This window comes from Chrysemys picta, chromosome 21 (assembly GCF_011386835.1).
Source record: "Chrysemys picta bellii isolate R12L10 chromosome 21, ASM1138683v2, whole genome shotgun sequence".
Lineage (NCBI taxonomy): Eukaryota > Metazoa > Chordata > Testudines > Emydidae > Chrysemys > Chrysemys picta.
Genome location: NC_088811.1, coordinates 7,843,137 through 7,863,316, shown reverse-complemented (window position 1 = coordinate 7,863,316; position 20,180 = coordinate 7,843,137). Strand labels below are relative to the sequence as shown.

The 20,180-nt window shown below is 47.9% G+C and overlaps 1 protein-coding gene across 1 annotated transcript in view; it reads right to left on the bottom strand.

Annotated features, from left to right (window-relative positions):
* The window catches only part of ACAP3 (ArfGAP with coiled-coil, ankyrin repeat and PH domains 3), a 158,615-nt gene extending 142,392 nt beyond the window's left edge, over window positions 1-16,223 (bottom strand). The window contains exon 1 of the mRNA XM_065575216.1: window positions 15,950-16,223. Coding sequence (XP_065431288.1) covers window positions 15,950-15,996 — 47 coding nt within the window. The 5' untranslated portion in view covers window positions 15,997-16,223. The remainder of the gene's footprint in view (window positions 1-15,949) is intronic.
* Window positions 16,224-20,180: the final 3,957 nt, after the last annotated feature.

Here is a 20,180-nt window from a genome sequence, read left to right as displayed (position 1 = left end):
CACTCCAACTCTGAACATGTATGTACCTGGGCCTTGCTCAGGAAAGGGGACGGCCTGCCTTATGAAACGGGGGCAGACGTGGGCTTAAAAGCTCCCAAGCCGGGCCAGACAATAAAACCATCAGGGAAATCCCAGGGCAGGAAGTTTGGACGAGGGCTGGCTGACGTGAAAATGAATGGGTTTTCTATGCCAGAGGATGTGGCCCAGGCGCTTCCCAGGCACAGGGGAATAAAGCCGGCATTGTAGTGGTAAGGCCTCGGCATGCGAAGAAGAACTTTGTGCCTGCAGTCAAGGGTCACAACCACAGGGCTCAATCCCGAGGGGCTCATTGATACTCCGCCCTCTCTCGCTTCCCATTTGGCTACTGGAACTTGGCTAGTCGCCCGCGTTCCTCCTGAAGTGGCCGTCACCTGCGCCCTGTCTCCGAGCTGGGTTTGGAGCAGCCCCCTCAGTGGTTTGCAGGTGCGGGAGGGCTGGGGGCGGTTGAACTCCAAACTCTGCTCCCTCAGCAGTGGGAGAGGTCGGGACCCTTCTCACAGGGCACTTCCTCCATTCCTAGCTCCATCAGGCCAGAGCCAGGCTGGCGTTTCACTGCTGCTTCCCCAGTTTATTTGTTTAACCCAACTTCCATTTCCCATCCCTCCCCCCACTTCTCTTTGCCAGATTCTAGCTTGTGCTTTTCTCCTCGGGCTGGGTTGAGGGCTTATAGCGCTCTGATGTGCTGTCCTTTTCCAGTGTCACTCTGGGGGGGGAGGGGGGTGCTGTGGACCCATGCCATGCATGTTGGGGGTGGGGGGGGTGGGAATGCCTGGGAACAACATTCCCATGGCAAGAAGCAGATCCTTTTGTTCTTTGGGCCTTGTCCGGTCTCTCTGTCTACCTCCTCCCTTTGGGCTAATGAACATATGCTAAGTAGTAGGCAATGGTCTTGGGGGATTGTGGGCCTGTTGCAGCCTGGAGATAACACACAGGCTCGGGTGTGTAGTTGTGTGTGCGTCTTGGTGATCTAGAAGGGAAAGCTCCTGCGTTCTGCAGCCAAGCAGTCCAAATCCCTCTCCCTCTAACAAATAAGGGCCTGAGCCAGACCCCAACAATCTTCCCATTGACTTTGGATCAGGTCCTAAGCTTGCTGTAGTACGTATGTTCCCAAAGGCCATCTGCACAGTCGAGACCTTACACTTGCATCCATCCATGAAATGGACATCTTGCTATCATTGTTGTTCATAGTCTAAGGACAGAAGGGACCATTGTGATCATGTCGTCTGACTTCCTGCAGAGCACAGGCCAGAGAACTTCCATAAAACAATCCTTTAGAGCAGAACTTTTAGGGAAAAAAAACCCTTCTTGATTAAAAATGATCGTGATGGAGAATCCACCGGGGCCCTGGGTAAATTGTTCCAATGGTTAATCACTCACTGTTTGACAATAAGATGTAATTTTTTTAAATCTGTATTTGTCTAGCTTCATTCCAGCCATTTCTCTGTTAAATTGAAGAGAGACCACTATTAAATACCTGTTCCCCTTACAGGTATTTACAAACTGTAATCAAGTCACCCCTTAACCTTTTTTGTTAAACCAAATAAACAGAACTTCTTGAGTCTATCATTTATAAGGCAGGTGTTTTCTAATCCTTTATTTAGTCTCAGGGCTCTTCTCTGAACACTCTCTCCAATTTATCAACATCCTTCTGGAATTGTAGGCACCAGAACTGGACACAAGATTCCAGCACTGGTATCACAGTGCCCAATAACCTCTGTGCTCTTACTTGGGATTCTCCCATTTATGCATCCCAGGATCGCATTCTGTCTTGGCCAGTATCACACTGGGGGTTGCTGTTCAGCTGGCTATCCACCACACCCCTAAATCTTCAGTGTCGCTGCTTCCCAAGATAGTCCTCCATCCTATAAATATGGCCTACATTCTTTGGTTCTAGATGTATACACTTCCATTTAGCCATACTAAATAAAACGCATTGTTTGCTGGCACCCCGTTTACCGAGCAACCTAGATCGCTCTGAATCCGTAACCTGTCGTCTTCACTATTTGCCACTCCCCCCCCTTTTTCTGTCATCTGCAAACTTTATCCGTGATTATATATTTTCTTCCAGGTAATTGATAAAGACGCTAAATAGTATAGGGCCAAGAACCGATCCCTGCGGGACCCACTGGAAACAGACCCCTCTAGATGACGATTCTACATTTACATTGTGAAGACCTATCAGTTAGCCAGGTTTTAATCCATTCCATGTGTGCCATTAACTTTATATCATTCCAGTTTTTAATCTAAACGTCATGCGGTACTAAGTCAAACAACTTACAGACGTCTAAGTATATTACATCAACTCTATTACCTTTATGAAGGATAGCTCTTGAGAGATTAGTGTCTTCAAATGACATTGTTCTTCTTAAATATCAGGACAACGGGCTGCCCCACAAATCACCCAGAGTCAAATCCTTACCAAGGTTTTTACTCCACCCTTACCCAGGCAAAACTTCTATTAGATCAATGAGTAAGGACTCCTGCATCCATCGAGCTCCTTTGAACAATATCCCAGATATATGGAACCAGTCTTGAGTGGCAGTTGGTACAAGCTAGATGCTTGTTTGATCTTTCTTCTGTTTCTTAGCATTTCCAGCAGCTGGGAGCAGCACTCCACTAAGAGAATTGGCTGGGGATGTGAGCCTAGGCTTGCTCTAGCAGACCTGTGTGTCTCAAGCTTTGAATAGTTAAAGCAGAGGCCTTTCCCTGAATCTGTTTGACGCCTCTTCCCCTAAACACAGATGCAACCCCCTCCTCTTCAACTCTTGAAGCCCCCTCCAAACTCCTAGCACTCAGGCAGTGCAAGGAGAACAGGGGGGAAGTGGCAAGGAAGGGAGGCTGGGGGCCTCCTGCTCTCTCAGGGCTCTCACATAGGTTGTTTCCTACATCCTCCGGCTGGGTCACAGTGCAGGGACAAACTCGTACTTCCTGCCAAAAGAGGGTTTAACAGGGCGGACAAAGAGGGGCAATGTTGGCAGACAGAGAGCAAGCTGTGGGAAAGAGCTCTGGTTCACTGATGCTGGAACAACTCCGGCATGCTTAGATGGCTGGTTTCTGCTAAAGCAATTATACACAGGGCTGTACTACCCCAGCAGAGCTAGGGCTGCAGAAAGGGGTTGGGCTTTAAAAAAGTAGCACTGTAGAGCACAGGGCTATAAAGGGGCCCCAAAGCAGGGTGGGGGTGGGTGTGTGTGTGTGTGTGTGTGTGTGAGAGAGAGAGCAGCTTAAGGTTTTACCTGTGCCCTAGAGGCAAAGAAGCGATCACAGCAGCTCTCCAGGTGCGTAGAGAAATTATACCGGACATGTAATATAATCTTAATTTTACAAAGAACACCTGCACATAAAATGTCCACAGTGAAATGTATTTACAACCTGATCGTCAGTTTCTATCAAGTACCTTCCTACAGTCAGTGCTGCCGATATTTCCTATTAAACCTGCCTATTTTTCAGTACATGTGTCTACACTCCATTGATGCTGGACGTTGAAAGACACTACAGTCTGTTTGTACCAGTATTTATATATGATGGGGCTGTGTATACTCACACATACCTACCTACAGCTGTCTTGTCTTTGTTTTCAGAAACTACACACACAGCTAGAAGAACTACTCTCCTGTATGCGTACGCACAGAGAGCTGGGATCGCCCAGTCTCCTGCACATAGGCACATGCTGTTTCCATGAGTGATAATTACCATATTTTTTATTAGAAACTATCAAGTTGCGCACTAGTACGATGCGGCAGACTGTGTGTATGCTGGGAGGGGATTATCTCACTCTGATATTATATAATCTGTTTAGACTGTGTCGCTCGATGCTTATTTGGGGAATGAATGAGCATTTCACTCTGGGATGGTGCCACCCATGAATTCTGACATCACTCCTTTAATCCATTGTAATAAATATACTGTATTATCCCAGCTTTGCCTCTTAGCTGTTCCTTGCTCTCATTCTACACACCACCCATTAACTATACTAGAGTGATTAGTGGGGGGGAGGGTCCCCCCCTTAGTAAATTAAGTGCTGGTTAAATGTCCCAGACAGATGGTCATAGGTCCCCACTTACCCCCAGATTAGACACAGCAGCAGAGTACGCTTCCCCACCTAGCATCTCTTGCAATTAAGAAGAGGCAGGACCCAAGTGACACACCCTCTTGTTCTCTCTGGCTGGTTAACATATTGTGCTGTCTAGTGTCAACACCCAAACTTCCCCCTGAGTTCTGGCTTGGACTTGAGTGTCATGGCAGGAAGTAGGGATGAGATAACCCTCTAATGAGGCTCAGCTTGGAGCGGATATGACCCACCTCTGGAGCTGAGACTCCGTGCAGCGTGGGCCCGCTGCTGAGACTGTCAACAAGGGTGTGGGTGGTAGTTGTGGTGCCTGGGCTACAGAAACCGGCTGCGCGAGCCCATGTTGTCCAGTTTCTGGTGGAACTCCCTAGAGCACAGCCCCTTTCAATTATTTCCCCCAGGTCCTTCTCCCTGCACTAAAAGCAAATCAAAACCTTTTCCTTCCAGCGCTGAGGAAAAGGGAGCCTGCTCCCATCCTCTTTGTAGACCTCAGGGGCCATCACTACCCTTGTTCTCTCCGTCCATGTGCCCCCAAATCACCAGAAAGGGACCAGAGGCGAGGTAAAGGCATACCCCTATGTAGCCCACAGAGAGGGAGGCAGCTTGCATTGCCCCTTTGGCTATTGCAGCTTGCACAATCCATCCCCAAGCTTGCCCTGGGGGGTGCATCTTGGCTCGGGGCTGCGGCTAAGGGCTGCAATCCAGCTGTCTGCGCTGGGTCCTGGTGCGCTACAGCTGCCCAGTCAGTCACACATGCCCTCCCCTGCCATGCAGCTTTGCTGCCCCAACTCCTGGCTGTGCAATGGAGAGACCCGTTTGGAACCAGGCAAGCTGCACGAGCTTCAGCAGAGCAGACGCTGCACTGTTCCATGGTGGGGGAAGGACTGGTTAGAAGGGGGCTGGCAAGCCAAGGCCTCTGTCCATTACATTGGTGGTGGTTTATGCCCTCCCCAAAGTTGGGAACTACAGATCACTTTGGGTGTAAAGGACCAAATTCTGCTCTCTGTTACTCCAGGGCAACTCTACTGCAGTAAGTGAGCTAGAATGCCGTAGCAGACGGCTGGATTTGACCATTGGAGTCTAGCAAGAACCCCCCCTCCCACCCACCCCGTGTTTCAAACAAGCCTTGCAAAGAGAGGAACCCAACCTCAGACACCAGGGAAACCACATTAACCACACCAGGAACCAACCGCCGCTGAGTATGCAACAAAGCGCTCAGCAACAGGGCTGATGACAATCCGACTCTGAATATAGCACCAGGGATGCAGCGAAAACCAGCAAGGAATCAAGCACCCTGGGCCTCTCCCTGAAACACACCCCTGTTGCTTTTTCTCCTCTTGGAGCTCAGTGAAGTTTCCGAGTCCTTGTTTCTTTGTCTCCGATATCCAGCCCCTTAACATTACCCACACAGACGCAGAATAATCACATTTCAGCCCCACAAAGGCAGCTGCCGTCTGGAGGTCTAAGCACAGGCAGCGCCTGGGAACGAGAAAACCGATCGTTCCGCCAGTCTCCCTTCTTCATAAAAAGAATTCAACAGCTGACATGTCGTAGCGTTGCGAAACCAGCGTTTAAAGGGCACTTTTTAGTAAAACTGTAGGGCTCCAGAAAATTGTCACTCCCTTTTCATCGGTTTGGGGGAGCAGGCACGTGTGAAGGAAAAGGAAAGACAGATATTATTAAGGAAAATGGGTGAACACCAGGGTGTGGAAGACGGAGAGCTAGCATTGGCTATAGAGCCAGGCATGGCATGGGCAGACACTGCCCCTGCACAGGTCCACCATCCTGGCCTTGTAACAGTCCCCCTCCCCCTTTGCTATTCCACCTCTTGAGAGCAGGGGAGGTCGGACATGCCACAGCAAGCAGCGATTGGGCCGTGTGTTTAATAAAGCCCACGGCGCCGGGACCCAATGTTCAGCTTGTAGCTCTGATGATACCTCTCAGCCTTGATGCTGTCCCTGCATCCCCAACAACCCAGCCCCTCCTTTGGGTTCACCAGCTACCCCATTAACACCCATCTTGAGCTCCAGTAGCTGCAGCCTCGTTACAGCTCCGGCGCTTTTCGTCTGCTTTCCAAGGTGGAGAGACGGGGCCGCCTCAACTCGTTGCTGGTGCGGCTCACCCTAGAACGTGGCCTGGGCTGTTGGCGCTTCACCGACCAGCACTAATAGCAGCCCCCGGGGAGTTTAGCCAGCCCCGTGAGGGAGCCATGTTCCGTGCTCACCCAGAGGAGGCATAGCTTCGGTTCTTTGCCCTGCAATGATTCTGTAAACCCAAACTACGCAGTTTGGTGCTGTTGGCAGGGCAAAGTGCCCAGCTTAACGGCAGCTACGTCACTGGAACTACTGGCTGGAATCAACCTCTGGCACTCTACTAGCTTCCAGGGAATTATTCCAGCCTTTCGCTGGTGTGACTGACAGCAGCGTCAGACCCACAGTGTTATTTAACCCCACGGAGCCCATTGGGCTGCAACGAGGCTCTGAGTTCAGTGGGAGCAAGCAGGAGCCCAAGCTACGCATGAATGATGTTCTGCAAAATGAAGTTTCATTGAACCGTTGCTCTCTGTACACACTTGGCTTTCCGCAGTCCTTCGAGGGACAAAGACTGGAACTCGGCGCCCTTGCGTGGTGCCAGGATAATGTGTAAAGTGTAATTATCAAGCCATGTAGCAGCCTCTAAAGAGGGATCACTGAAACACACATGGTTTCAATAGCAGAGATAAGTTAACTTCAGAGCCTCCCAAACTCATCACCTCTGGGTCTGATTAACCTCATCAGCTCTGGTTTTTACTGTTCTTTTTTTCTTTTTTTTTTTCCTTTTAGTAACCTCCATCTTCAAACTTGCAACCTACTTACGTTTCCTTGTTGCAGTTAGGAAATTGGCTACTTGCAAACTAGCCCCCATCCTGATCTTTGCTTGCTCTGTGGCTTTTGGCCACCCCATAAAACAAAGTTGACAGTTCCCAGCTCTGTCAGTCTCTGGCTTTCTGGGAAAGCAACCCAGCCTCACGCCCTCAGCAGGCAATAGCCAAAACCTCCTCCTGTGAAATCATTCAAACTGTGCGGCTCCCTCCTTGCACGTACATTACACCATCTGGTGGGACTTGGTTCCAGGGAAAACTAAGGAGAGAAGAATATCCCGGCCACGAGAGACTTTGTCTTCGCTTGCTACATAGCCCAAGTGATCAATTAAATTCACCATGTACAGCCCAACCCACAGAAAGATATAACTGAGAGGGACAGCTACTAAAAACAAAACCACCCAGCTCCAGCTAACAAGCTGATCCAGAAGGCAACACCCTAGAATTAAGTCCAGTTCACACTTTAAACCTAGCTGATGTCTCCATCAACGTATGTGCTATTGCACACAAACACTTTCTGTTAAAAGAACATGATTAAGATTGCAAAGTCAAATGTTCCGAAGTTAGGAAAGACCACAATTAATGGTGTGGTACATAGGAAACATTAAACCCACAATTGCAGGCTCCTGTGAGAAGCAGTGAGTTTTATAGTTAAAAACCTTGCATGGCAAATGCCCTGTTCCCAGGCCTAGAGAGTTTAATCTCAGGAACTGGGAACAGAAGCTCCCCATGTGGATCTGGAGTGTTGGGATGGATCATGGGGTTCTTAGGTTATACAGGTCCCAAACCCTTGGTCTAGCATGTTTGGGCACTTAAAATTTCAGGGACCTACAGAGGGAACAGCTTACAGAGTACTCGGGGTGAATCTACATTTGTAGGGCCAAATCCAAAGCTCCCTGCTGAGTTTTCACCCAGTCCTCACTCTAATGTCAATGGGATTTTGCTTGAGTAAGCACTGAATAAGGACCTCAGGATCTAGCCCATGATAATATAGACTGAAGGCCTTTGCTTTTCCAGTGCACTGCAAGATGCAAATGGCAGCTCTGAGAATAGTGAACCTCAGCAGAGACGAATGCTACCCTCATGTGCCACCTTCTATGGCAGTCCAATGGGGGGCGGGGACCGCCTGACTGCATCAGATGAGAGTCCCAGTCTGATCTATTGCGAATACAATTCACCTGCCATGGGACCAGCTGAGCTGCGAATCCACCTCCCTTGGAGAGGAAACCTTGGGGGTGGTGATGTTACATTTACGTTCCACGCATTACATAACCAGCACAAACATTGTAGCTGCCCTAGAAGGTGGCAGGTGGAGGGAGAATACACCACTTTGACTAGAGATGGACCCAACCATGAATGCTGGATCCAGATTCCCCAGGCCCTAGAACAACACTGGTAAAGGCCAGATCCAGGCCTGAATTTTATGACCCAGGTTAGTCTGATTCTGACTTATTTGTAAAAGATCTCCTAGAAAAACTCTCTCTCTAAGGTTGCGAGTCATGAGGCTGCTGGACTGCGCCTCCAAGGTGCAACAGAGCCCCAATCCACAGGAATTATCACCCTGGAGCTTCCACTAACCCCTTGGAAACCTCAAGTATACATGCTATCTATGGTACTTATACGGTCCCATAGTATCTGAGTCCATAACAATCTTTAATGTATTTATCAGCACAATGCCCCTGTGAGGCAGGGCAGTGCTAATATCCCCCAACGTACAGAGGGGAAACTGAGGCACGGAGAGGTTCCATGAGTTCCCCATGGTCACACAGGAAGCCTGTGCTGGGGCAGGGTTCTCCCAAGTCCCAGATTAGTGCCCTAAGCACTGGACAAAATTAATCTCATACCTATGTAGGGCCAAATTCTATATGCCTGGCATGCTCACTGAACTTGTTAAGAAATAGGTGTATGTATTTGGGGGCAGAATCTATCCCATAACCTATAACATATAGATACAGTAACAAGCATTGATACATACCTAGAAGTCAGGGCTACCTAAAGCCCAGGATTTTCTCTTACATGGCAAAAGTAGTTCAGATCCTGAAGCAGTCACTGCAGATTCGCCATGCACATACACAATTCCCATTAGGGGAACGAGAGTCCTGCCCAGGCATCAACACGAGAACACAAGGTTCAGTCGCAACACTGCTCCCGATGCGCTGCAAAGCTCATTGCCTTGAAAGGAGTCTCTCAAAGGTTTGCAGCGATTGCTTGAGGCTGTAGAGTACTTTTGTCCTCCACGACACCATAAACACCAAAGACTGTGCGGAAACTTCAACTAGTGCGGGATGCCCTGCTAAGGAGACTGGGTTTCCCAGAGGGGGCGCACTCACCCGTGCTCCAGCCACTGCACCAGCTGCCAGTTTTAGTAATGAAGTTTCAAAGTGCTGGCTTTAAGCTACATGGTTTGGGTTCATGGTCTGGCTACCAGAGACCCACCTCTCTGCACCTTATCCCAGCAGTTGAGATCACCTGGGGCACTCAAGTTACAATCCCTGGATTTGAAATGCATGCTGCTCCCCAAGGAAGGCTGTTGACTCTGGAATTTGGTCCAACAGACCTTTATTGACTGACTGGCCATGCTATTTACATAGGCTTTCTGGCCTGATGGGTGGAAAGGGGAAAGTCGGGTCTCCTGAAAGTTGGGAGGAAAGAGAATTTCTGTAGTTGATACTGTGATATTTTAGATTTTAATCATTTCTGCTGAGAGTTCAGCACCTGCAGAAGCCATAGGATTGGATAGGGTGACCAGACAGCAAGGGTGAAAAATTGGGACAGGGAGTGGGAGGTAATAGGAAGCTATATAAGAAAAAGACCCAAAAATCGGGGCTGTCCCTATAAAATCGGGACATCTGGTCACCCTAGGATTGGAACTTGGCTTCCCCTTTGTCCATGTACATGCTAAGGGGATCACTGCTTTAGAAATGCAATGATAGACAGATAGTCTCATGCTGCTTGTGTGATGAAATCTCCTCCTTCCTGCAAATACGCCAGCCAATAATGAAAACTTTACAAATTACGCCCCGATTCTGCATTGAGCTCTGTGCGGTTGGATCTCTTTGCAAGCATGAGGTCGTTGCGCCATCGGAGGGCTTGTCTGTATATGAAACCTTGCACTGGTGTAACTCAATTAATTTCAAATCAATGCAGATCTTGTCTACACGCACATTTGAACTGCTTTAGTTAAGCAGGTTTCAAACCTGCTTTGTGGCCCCTCTTATTTTGGTTTCAACGACTGTTTAAACTACATCAATTTAAACTGAAATAAGAGCATCCATGCAGGTTTTTGCGACGGTTTAACTAAACTGGGTAAAAATCATATCTTGAGTTAAAGGCTGCACCATTTATACCAGTGCAAACTCCTAACATGGGCACACTTAAATCGATTTAAACTATACTTATCCCACTTACTCCAAACTGGTTTAATTTAGTAAATTACAATAATAAGCGAGATCAGTGTAAGTGCAGTTTAAACCAGTGTGCTCTGGTACAAAAAGACCCAGGTGTAGACCAGCCATTAATCTGAAATAGCTTGTTACAGCAGGAGCTGAAAATGATCAGTGCACTTGCCCAAGACTCTGAAATACCTGACAGCATCTTTTGACTGATTGATTTTAACTCTCCTTTGTTTAGAACAACCTATTAGGTACTTTTTGCAATAACGGTGGTGTTTCTCCTGCATTTGCATGGAGTTGGAGTGAGACAGATGAGTCCTTTTTTCTAAAGACATCAGCACTAACACCCAACCGTAGCTGTATACCGCCAAAGGAAACACTTTAGCTTGTGCCCCAGTGCCACTGCCTGATGACAGCGCTACTCTGGGGAATGTGTTGGTTTAGAAGCCACACCTGCAAAGCCTGCCATGGGATTGTAAAGCTTCAGGGAGGTGGGGAATGGCGTTCCTCAGATCTGTGTGCGTGGCATGGGATGGCATGTGGGTCTTGTGTATCCTGTCCTGAAAGAGAGCACTGCTGCCTTCATGGAATTTGTTTTCCCTTTCTCCCCAGTGCTGGTCCAGGGACTGCGTGGGTTTGGGGAGGAGTGGGTGCCTATTCCCTGGGGGTGAGATTCTCTTTTTAGGGGGTCTTTGGGGTAACTGTAGTCAGAGGAATTACCTGTCAGCAGGACTCCAATGTGTACCATGTGAGCACCCGATGTCCAGAGCTGCCGAGGAAGCACGACACCGCCAGCAGATTCTCACAGTCCCACAGCCTAGTCTACAAGAGGCAAACCCTGACCCCGTGGCTAGAAACTACAGGAAGCCTCCATCAGGGAGCCTTAGATGCCTTGTGGTTCTTTCCTTCCCTGACCCCTCATGGGTTTTTGCCCCAGGAAGGAGTGATCCTGCTCCTTGGTTCTTCTCTGGGCCTCCCAAAATTAAGGCCATGCTTTGACACCTTTATTCACACTGAATAGCACCTGGCTCAGCAAGTAGCCCCATTGACCTGGATGGGATTGCTCCCAGAGTAAGGTACTACTCAGCATGAGTAAGAGTGGCAGAATCTGGCCCTTAATACTCTAGTGGGAGTCTTGCCTGAATGAGCCTCAAGATTTGGCAATAGATCTGTGGGTATCAATCCTAAAAAAGGGGCCAGATCTGCCCCTGAGATGTGAACCCACTGAGTCACAGCAAGGACAGAACTGGTCTGAGATGGTTACCGCATGGATGAGGGCGATAATGGGGCCTTCATTCATATAATCTCGACCCGGGCCCCATTTCCTCTTGAGGTTCCCTTATTGACAGTAACAAGTCAGAAATCTCTTCCTGTATTTCACAGGCGACGGTATTAGTTAAGCAATAAAAGGCTCTGCATGCCAGATAGATGAAAGCATTAGTATCTATTGGGGATTGCATGCAAATGCTCTAAAAACTGGTCTTTCAAGGTAATTATGTTTGTTTACTGGAACTTGAGACTGTGCATGTCTCCACAAGATGCTTAACAGGAACAAGGTTTACCCACCAATCTATAGATCTGTACATATTTAAATGGGAAAAAAGCAGCAAAAAAAAAAAAAGGATTTTCCTCTCAGCAGATGGTCCCTATCAAGCGCAAGGTGCCGGACGAATGTTGCATTGAGTTGGTGGTGTGGAGCATTGTGAAGTATAATTGGATTTGATTGCCAAAGGAGGCTAGAAGCAGTGTATTGTTAGAAGCCTTATTATAGGATGCCTCATGATGAGGGTCTGTTCCGCATACATAGATCTTCCAAGCAGCTGTTGTTTCTTCCCCTCATGTATGACCGTGAAAAAGATTTGCAATGATTTAGGGATCAGTGTTGAGGGCCATAAACCAGTTATAAAATAGAGTACAATTGTCAACAGAACTGGGGAGCAGAAAAGTGCTTATGGGGTTAACACTCAGATACTGTGGTGATGGTGTCCAATAGGAACAGAATGATGGTCGTTTGGTTCAGACACTGGAGTGGGAGACAGGAAATCTGTGTTAAATTCTTCTCTCTGCCACAGAGCCCCTGTGTGACCTTGGGCAAGTCACTTAATCTCCATTTCCCTCTCTGTAAAATGGGAATAATAAGCCTAGTTTTTGCCCACCCCTTGTCTATTTGGACTGTAAGCTCTTTGGCACCAGAGCTGTTTCTTAGGATGTGTTGGTGAAGTGCCTAGCATAGTGGGGCCCTGATCCTCATTGGGCACTATTGTAATAAAAATAATGCATACTAGTAATCTAAGGACCTGGTTAGATAGATGGAAGGAGGAGGAAAAGTGTCAAGGAGGGACTATAGTGTAAACCCTAACCGGGTTTGGAGAGGGTTTGTTTCTTTTTACCCCAAGCTTGAGTATGTCACTGTCCTTTTGATTTACTGAGGGTGACTAGAAGTTTACATCCGTCAGTTATTCCCTTCTGGAACTGCTGCAGCTCCCTTCCCTCTTCGACCATCTCTCTCTCACCCTCTCACTGCAACAAGCAGACTGCGTCCAGCCATGTGGGAAAAGACTTCGTAATTCCATGCTTAAACCACTGGCTCTTGATAAAGGTCCAACAGGGTATTCTGAGAGCCATTTTGTTTTTACAGACAGAGGAGAGCGGGCAGCAAGGATGCTGCCTGCATACTAAGAAACCTGGCCGACAGCCCACGCACGCTACATGCTAAATAAATAAATAAACACCTCAATCAAGCTTGACGTCACGCTGGAAAGGGTCACTGCCATGTGGAACAAGACATCTGGCCCATGAAGTCACTGCCCTGGAAAGATGCCATGGAACAGTTCGCAGGCTCTGCAGCACAATGGGACCCGATGAAGGGGGAGAGGGGGGAGTCCACGGGGGTTGATTGTTTGATGCTAGGTACGTTCAGGTGTGAGGAACAAGTCTCCCACACACTCTGCAAAACCTTTCCGCGCTTCTAGCTGCTGGAAAAACTTCTGAGAGTCAAATGCAAAGCGGGGGAGGGAACAGCCCTGCCCTGTCATCTCACATTGGCTCAGACTATTACACTGTATGACCTGACATTGCATGTTACTAACAGGGTTTGGAACAACCGAGAACGGGGCCTAAACTCTCAGCTACATTTAAACTGTATGGGGGGGGGGGGGGAACCGCTTTGTAATCCCCTTGAACACAAGCACACCACAGACACAGGGAAATTCACACACACACACACACACCCCTATATACATTTACCCATACAAACACAGGCATTCTCAGCATCCACACCAATGGACTATTGCAGCCCTTCTAATGAATCGCACATTCCACTGGGTTTTTTTTAAATGCATTTAAAGGGAAACACTCATTTTAATAAACAAAAAACCCTTGCAGAATGGGATAACTGAGAATCAGCTACAGTGACTGTCTATCCTAACCCCTTGAGAACCTTGCTATTTGCAGGCTTATTTCTGCACTAGTGGCCCATCCACCACATTTTCGCCGTCTATTGTCTTTCCTGGCTTCTGTCAGCACTGAAGTACAGTATGAGACGCAGCAGAAGGTTATTAGCCTTGGAGGGTCTGATCTTTCTATTACAGCATCTATCCAGGATAGCAAGCTTCTGGTGCAATGGGGCAACAGCATCCATAACCCTGGAATCCTTTCCCCAGTTTCTTGCATTTGTACAATAGCCTGATTGAATTACCGTAGGACTAGGATGGAGTCTTTTGTTCTGAGAGCCTGGGATGCCTTGTAAGAATCCCCAAAGGGAATGAATTTGATAGTATAGAAAATTATTCCATGTCGTTAGGATAGATCCTCAGCAGAGATACATCTGCATTGCTCCACTGACACCAGTTTACCCCAGCTGCGGCTGTGAGCCTCTCTTTGAATGATACACGCAGGAGGGAACTGAAGATTTTTAACAGCACTGGGAAGCAAAATGAAGAGGGCAGAATGTACAGAACAAAAATCATCGCCATGTAATTCAGAGCCTAAACCTGCCATGCCAATAGTATTTGGCCATTTATCACCGAGACCTGGGGGCAAAGCTTATAACTAATTGAAAAAACTCATCCATCAGCCCAGCCGTTGCCTGATTAAATGGGGCTCCCTATTGCAGATCATTCGGTTGGATTCTGTTAGTATAAATACTGACGCTTACTTTCACGTCCTTCCAGAACCTCGGGGAGAAGGGCTGACTTCTTATTTTTTCTTTTGATTGGCAGAATCATTTATCAATTGTGAACTGTCTGGATCAACGCTCGGAATAGGGTTATAGTAATTGAATCCTTTATGTGCCTTCTCTTTGTAACCTCCCACCCCCTTCTCTCTCTCACACACACAGAGCAGATGACCTTGACAGTCAAAACAAAAAATCATTAAGAAAAAAATGAACGGAAACGTTTTTGGTTTTGGGTCTGAACTCTGATTAATTACCTCCCATTGGAGTTACAAGGCTAACCATGCGAGCGGTTCTTTGTCTGACTAAACTGGATTTCCATGGCCCAAGACTTCAATCCAGCCTCGGTTAGGGTCTCTCTGCCTGGATTTAGCCTGTGGTCAATCACAGAACTTGTCTGTATCGTTGGCGGGTGGATGATCACAAGGCAACATCTAGCCACAAGGAATCAGAGCCCTGCCTTGCCTTTGATCACAGTGCAGCTGACAGTGATCTGCAGGGCATGCAGAGGGGACCGTGGTCCCGAGGCACGCTGGCATCCCTGCATCCCTTAGGGCTTTCTCATCCCCAGCCCCCAGCCACAGTGCTGGAACTAGCGGTGCTGGAGGTGCGGCTGCACCCCCTGGTTTGAAGTGGTTTCCGTCATATACAGGGTTTACAACCCCCCATCAGAACAATTGTTCCGGCACCTCTGCCCCCAGCCTCCCATGCTCTAACCCATGCACCAGCCTGACAATGAAGCCAACAATCTGCCTCGTGATCGAGTCTTGCCCCTTCTCCCCCTCCATGTGCAGATACCCAGACACGCACCCACCCTGCCCGGATTACACAGGCCACTTTCGCCCCCTCTCCCCCTAATGCGATTAGAAAGAGCGGAGCTTTGCGGCGCCCCTCCGGCAGCCTTTCCGCGCCTCGGCTCCCCTCTCCTCTGCCGGCTGCTCTTTTGCAGGGGCTGTGCCAAGGCAGGATGCAGTCCGAGGGAAACACACGGTCCTTATCAGGGTGGAAATCAGGGACTATGAATGACAGGACCCTATTTCCCCCCCCCCCTTTGCAGCGTTTCTGCAGAAGCACTGGCGATTCTACGGATGAGCCAATGGGTTCTTTCCCCATCTCTCATTTCTGCCCTTCCATGATGGCTTGGCCAGGTGGGGCAGCATGTGTGTGCCTGGCATCTGCATGCACCTAGCGGCTGGAGACGGAGCCCAGCAGGGTCCAGGGCTGCTCCTCTCCCCTCCATCCATCTAGGGTGACCCGACAGCAAATGTGAAAAATCGGGACGGGGGGTAATAGGAGCCTATATAAGAAAAAGACCCAAAAATCAGGACTGTCCCTATAAAATCGGGACATCTGGTCAGCCTACATCCATCACCTTCCCCCCCAGACACACACACACACGGGGGGTGATCCCTTACCGGAACCGGGGCGAATCCTTGATGCACTCCTCAAATTCCACCGTCATTTTCACAGCTCAGCTCCGGGCACTTTTAATTGAGAAAGTTCATCTCCCGCAAGGCAAAACAACCCCCCCCAACACACTGGATCCACCTTCCAGCCGCTGTGCCCCCTGGCTTCCTTCCCCCTGCGCGGCAGGGGCCCCCGGTTTCCTCCCCTCCGCTGCAGTCCAGTGGCTGAGTGGAGCCACGAACAGGCACATGCAGGCTCCGTTCTCTGGACTCGCCTGTCACTGGCTGGGGAAGGAGGGAGCTAGGCAGCTCCAGCCCTGCTGGCCTGTCACTGCTCAGGGAGCGTCGCCAAACTGCTCCGCTGCGAGCTTTCCTCCCCCAGCCTCCGCGCAGGCTCGCCAGTTTGGGTTGGACGTATTCCTGGAGGTTTCATCACATGACCTAATCTTGACTTAAAGATGAATCTCTCCTTCCTGGAAACTCCAGGACAATCCTGGAGGGCTGGCAAGGCTACCGCCGCAACGCTCCCCCCACCCACATCCTATAGCCTTTGGGGCGCACGCTGAGCCCATGGGAGCACTGCGCCCTGGCCTCGCCTCTTGATCGCATCCCTCTGCCTCCCGGTGCGCCTATGCCACTTGGCTTCTTAGAGTCGGCAAAGGCATCCAGCCAGGGACTGTCTGTCTGTACAGGACCACCAGAAAACTGCCCCAGTGCAGTGGTTCTCAACCTTTTCTCATTTGCAGACCCCCTAGAAAATTTCGAATGGAGATGTGGACCCCTTTGGAAATCGTAGGCACAGTCTGCGGACCCCCGGGAGTCCGTGGACCCCAGGTTGAAAACCATTGTTCGGTGGTAATGACAACCTTTTCGCGGACCCCTTAGACATAGTCTGCGGACCCCCAGGAGTTCACAGACCATAGGTTGACAACAACCGTCTTGATGGATGACACTACTGGTCCAATGTCTTGGATAGCGGCCTAAACCCCATGCTTCAGAGAGAGCTGTAATCAGACCCCTCCAGAGAAATGTGGGCCCCTGGAGCCCCACTGCTTCCCATTTCACTGTCTCTAGACAGCAGTGTGACCATTTGTGGGACCTCCTGAGCTCTGGACCCAAGTACCATTGTCCCCTCTTGTCAGCCCTCAAATACAACAGCCCATAGATCCCTAGTGGGGAACCAGGACATGGCTGCCATGTCAATATCAAATAATCAGCCTCCTTGTTAATTCACCTCCGTGGAGTTACTCCTGATTTACACCAGCATAACTGAGATCAGACTCTTCCCCTTTGTATTTATGGCAGGTTAGCGTTTCCCTTCTCTTCTCAAAACACTGCAGGGGAATGAAAATGTGAATTGAATGGCCAGGGCATGTTTAATGTATTTGTTATTATTTCTGGACAGTGAGGGTTGAGGAGAATCATAGAATATCAGTGTTGGAAGGGACCTCAGGAGGTCATCTAGTCCAAAGCAGGACCAATCCCCAGACAGATTTTTACCCCAGTTCCCTAAATGGCCCCGTCAAGGATTGAGTTCACAACCCTGGGTTTAGCAGACCAATGCTCAAACCACTGAGCTATCCCCCCCCCCAAGACATGTCTTGCTGCCCACCCACACTTTCCCACACGGTTTCTGTTTCCTGGTTCAAAATAAGCAGGGCCAGATTTTCAGAAAACTGTGGTTGCCTTTTGAAAAGGGGCAGTGTTTGCAGACTTGCTCATGCAACGATCACCCCTCAGTTCATGTAATCATGGTAACGGGGTGGTTAAATGACCAGCTGGACATGTAACTAGCAATCTGCATATACAGTTGCCACTATTCATCGGCACAATAAAATATGCCAGGCCCTGTACAGTATACAAGGTCCATTCCTGCACTACCGATGCCAATGGTAGCAGGGCGATGCTCAGAATTACTAACTCTAGTCTCTCATTTAAAAAATTCTATGGGTTTGATGCTGCTCTCAGCCATCTTGGTGTAAATCCGGACTAACTCCAATGACATCAATGGAATTACACAGGCGTAAAGCCAACGTGAGAGCAGAATCAGCCCCGTGAGGCTATATGAATGGATGAAATTTTTCACAGATCAAGTTAATTTAATCTGGCATGGATAAACTGGAATAAATGGGGTGTGCTTAATCTTTATCCTCCCCCAGTTAAGCAGCACAGACAGCAGAAGCACAGGGAGCCTTTTCTACACCGCAAAGCAGCGAACGGTACCGATTGCGTCATTGTCACATCATGTCACATTATCCTGATTTCAAATTTTTAAAACAATTACATTTTTTTAGGTATAAATCTCCCTATACAGTATAAACAAATGAATCACAGACAATGTGGGCTTGAACCAAAAAACAAGAGCCAAAAGACCCAAAGGGCTGGGGAAATTTGGATCCAAATCAAAACTTCATGAATAGACTTTATCTCAGTAATGGGCCAAACCAAAAACTGGAGGGAATTCAGTCCCAGTTCTGTACGCAAACACTGCAGTGAAAACCTAACTCTAGACAATGCTCATGTTTCTAACAGGCCTCTAGGACTGCACTGGTCAGAGGAGGAATTCTGTACTGTAAGCATTGAAGAAGTGAGTTATTTACCCACGAAAGCTTATGCCCAAATAAATCTGTTAGTCTTTAAGGTGCCACCGGACTCCTTGTTGTTTTTGTACTGTAAGCAAAAGTCTGATTGATGTAACATGATCATTGTACATTGCATGATTGCTAAGAGCTCACAGGAAGTTATAAGACAAATCAAGACTTTTTACATTTTTAAAATTGTCTTTGGTGCATCCAGTGTTGAGAGTGGGGGGTCGGGGCTGTTGGGGGCCCCTTTCTAAAAGTGAGATTCATCAGTTTCATTATAACAGAGTCCAGATGCTACCAGAAGAGTTGAAAGTTGGGCAGATTTGTCCATTAAAAACTCTAATCTCAGTTATGTATAGGTGGGCAATGGATTTTAAGTGGTTTTATTTCTCCTACATACTGTCCTTGGTTACTACTGACCCAGGCTGTGATTTTTAATCTCTTTTTAGTGTATTAATTATATACCTAGTTATTCCAGTGTTTGGCACTTTAGAAATAGGTGTAATAAAAACAAAATAACAAAAACATGAGGACAATGAACACTAGCATTTAATATTTATTACCACCATCTTCTTATATTTTTATCCAGAGTTATTTATTATGAACAAGTGGTGGCACAGAAGCAATCTTTTTTTTTTTAATGAAAGTTTAAAATGTTATTAACCCAGTCCTGCTTGAAATGCCTCTGTTGATTTCAACTGGGATTTTGGGCCCAGATCTGCAGTCAGGATCCATTACTTGGGGCCCGATTCTCAGCTAGACTGTCGTAGCACTGGAGAATTTACACCAGCTGAGAATTTGGTCTTGGCCTCCCTCCCTCCCGCCCCAAAAATTATTCTAAAACTAAACAGCCTTTTTCTGCAAATCCTTACTTATATAAATAGTCTGTTACTCCCATGAGTATCCTCACTGATATAAACAGGAATACTCACATGACTAAAGACTACGAACATTTATAAGCATTGCTGATTTAGCACCTGATCCTACAAACTCTTATGCATCTGAATAACTTTTCTGCGAGGCTGCTTACCTGTGTAAAGTTACACTCAGGTTTGGGTGTTTGAAGAATTGGGATTTTGACATACTAATCTGACTTTAATGGGAATTGGATTAGGCCCCATCTGAGTTAGGAGTTAGCCCTAAATTGGACTACTTGCTCTTGCAAGTGAAACAAAGTAAAAAGCCCAACTCAGAGGTATTATCATGCTCATAAAGTAAATAATAACAACACTTATGTGTTCTATAAATTCTCATCAGTCGTATGCAAAGAATTCTCATCAGTCATATGCAAAGAACAGGCTGGCCTAGTGGCTAGAGCAAGAGACAGGCACTCAGGAGACCTGCAGTCTATTCCTGTCTCTGCCAAGGTGTGATTTTGGGGGAAATCATTTTGATTCTCTGTGCCTCACTTTCCCCCATCTGTAAAATGGAGATAACAATACTGACCTCCTTTGTAAAACACTTTGAGCTCTACGGATGACAAGATCTAGGTAGTAGTAGTAGTATGTTTACAATGGCAGGTAAGCATCATTATGTCCACTTAACAGATGGGAAAATTGAGGCATTGAAAATCAAAGTAATGTTCCCCAAAAATCACACCAGGGCAAAGACAGGAATAGGACCCAGGTCTCCTGTTTCTCAGCCCGGTGCCTTTA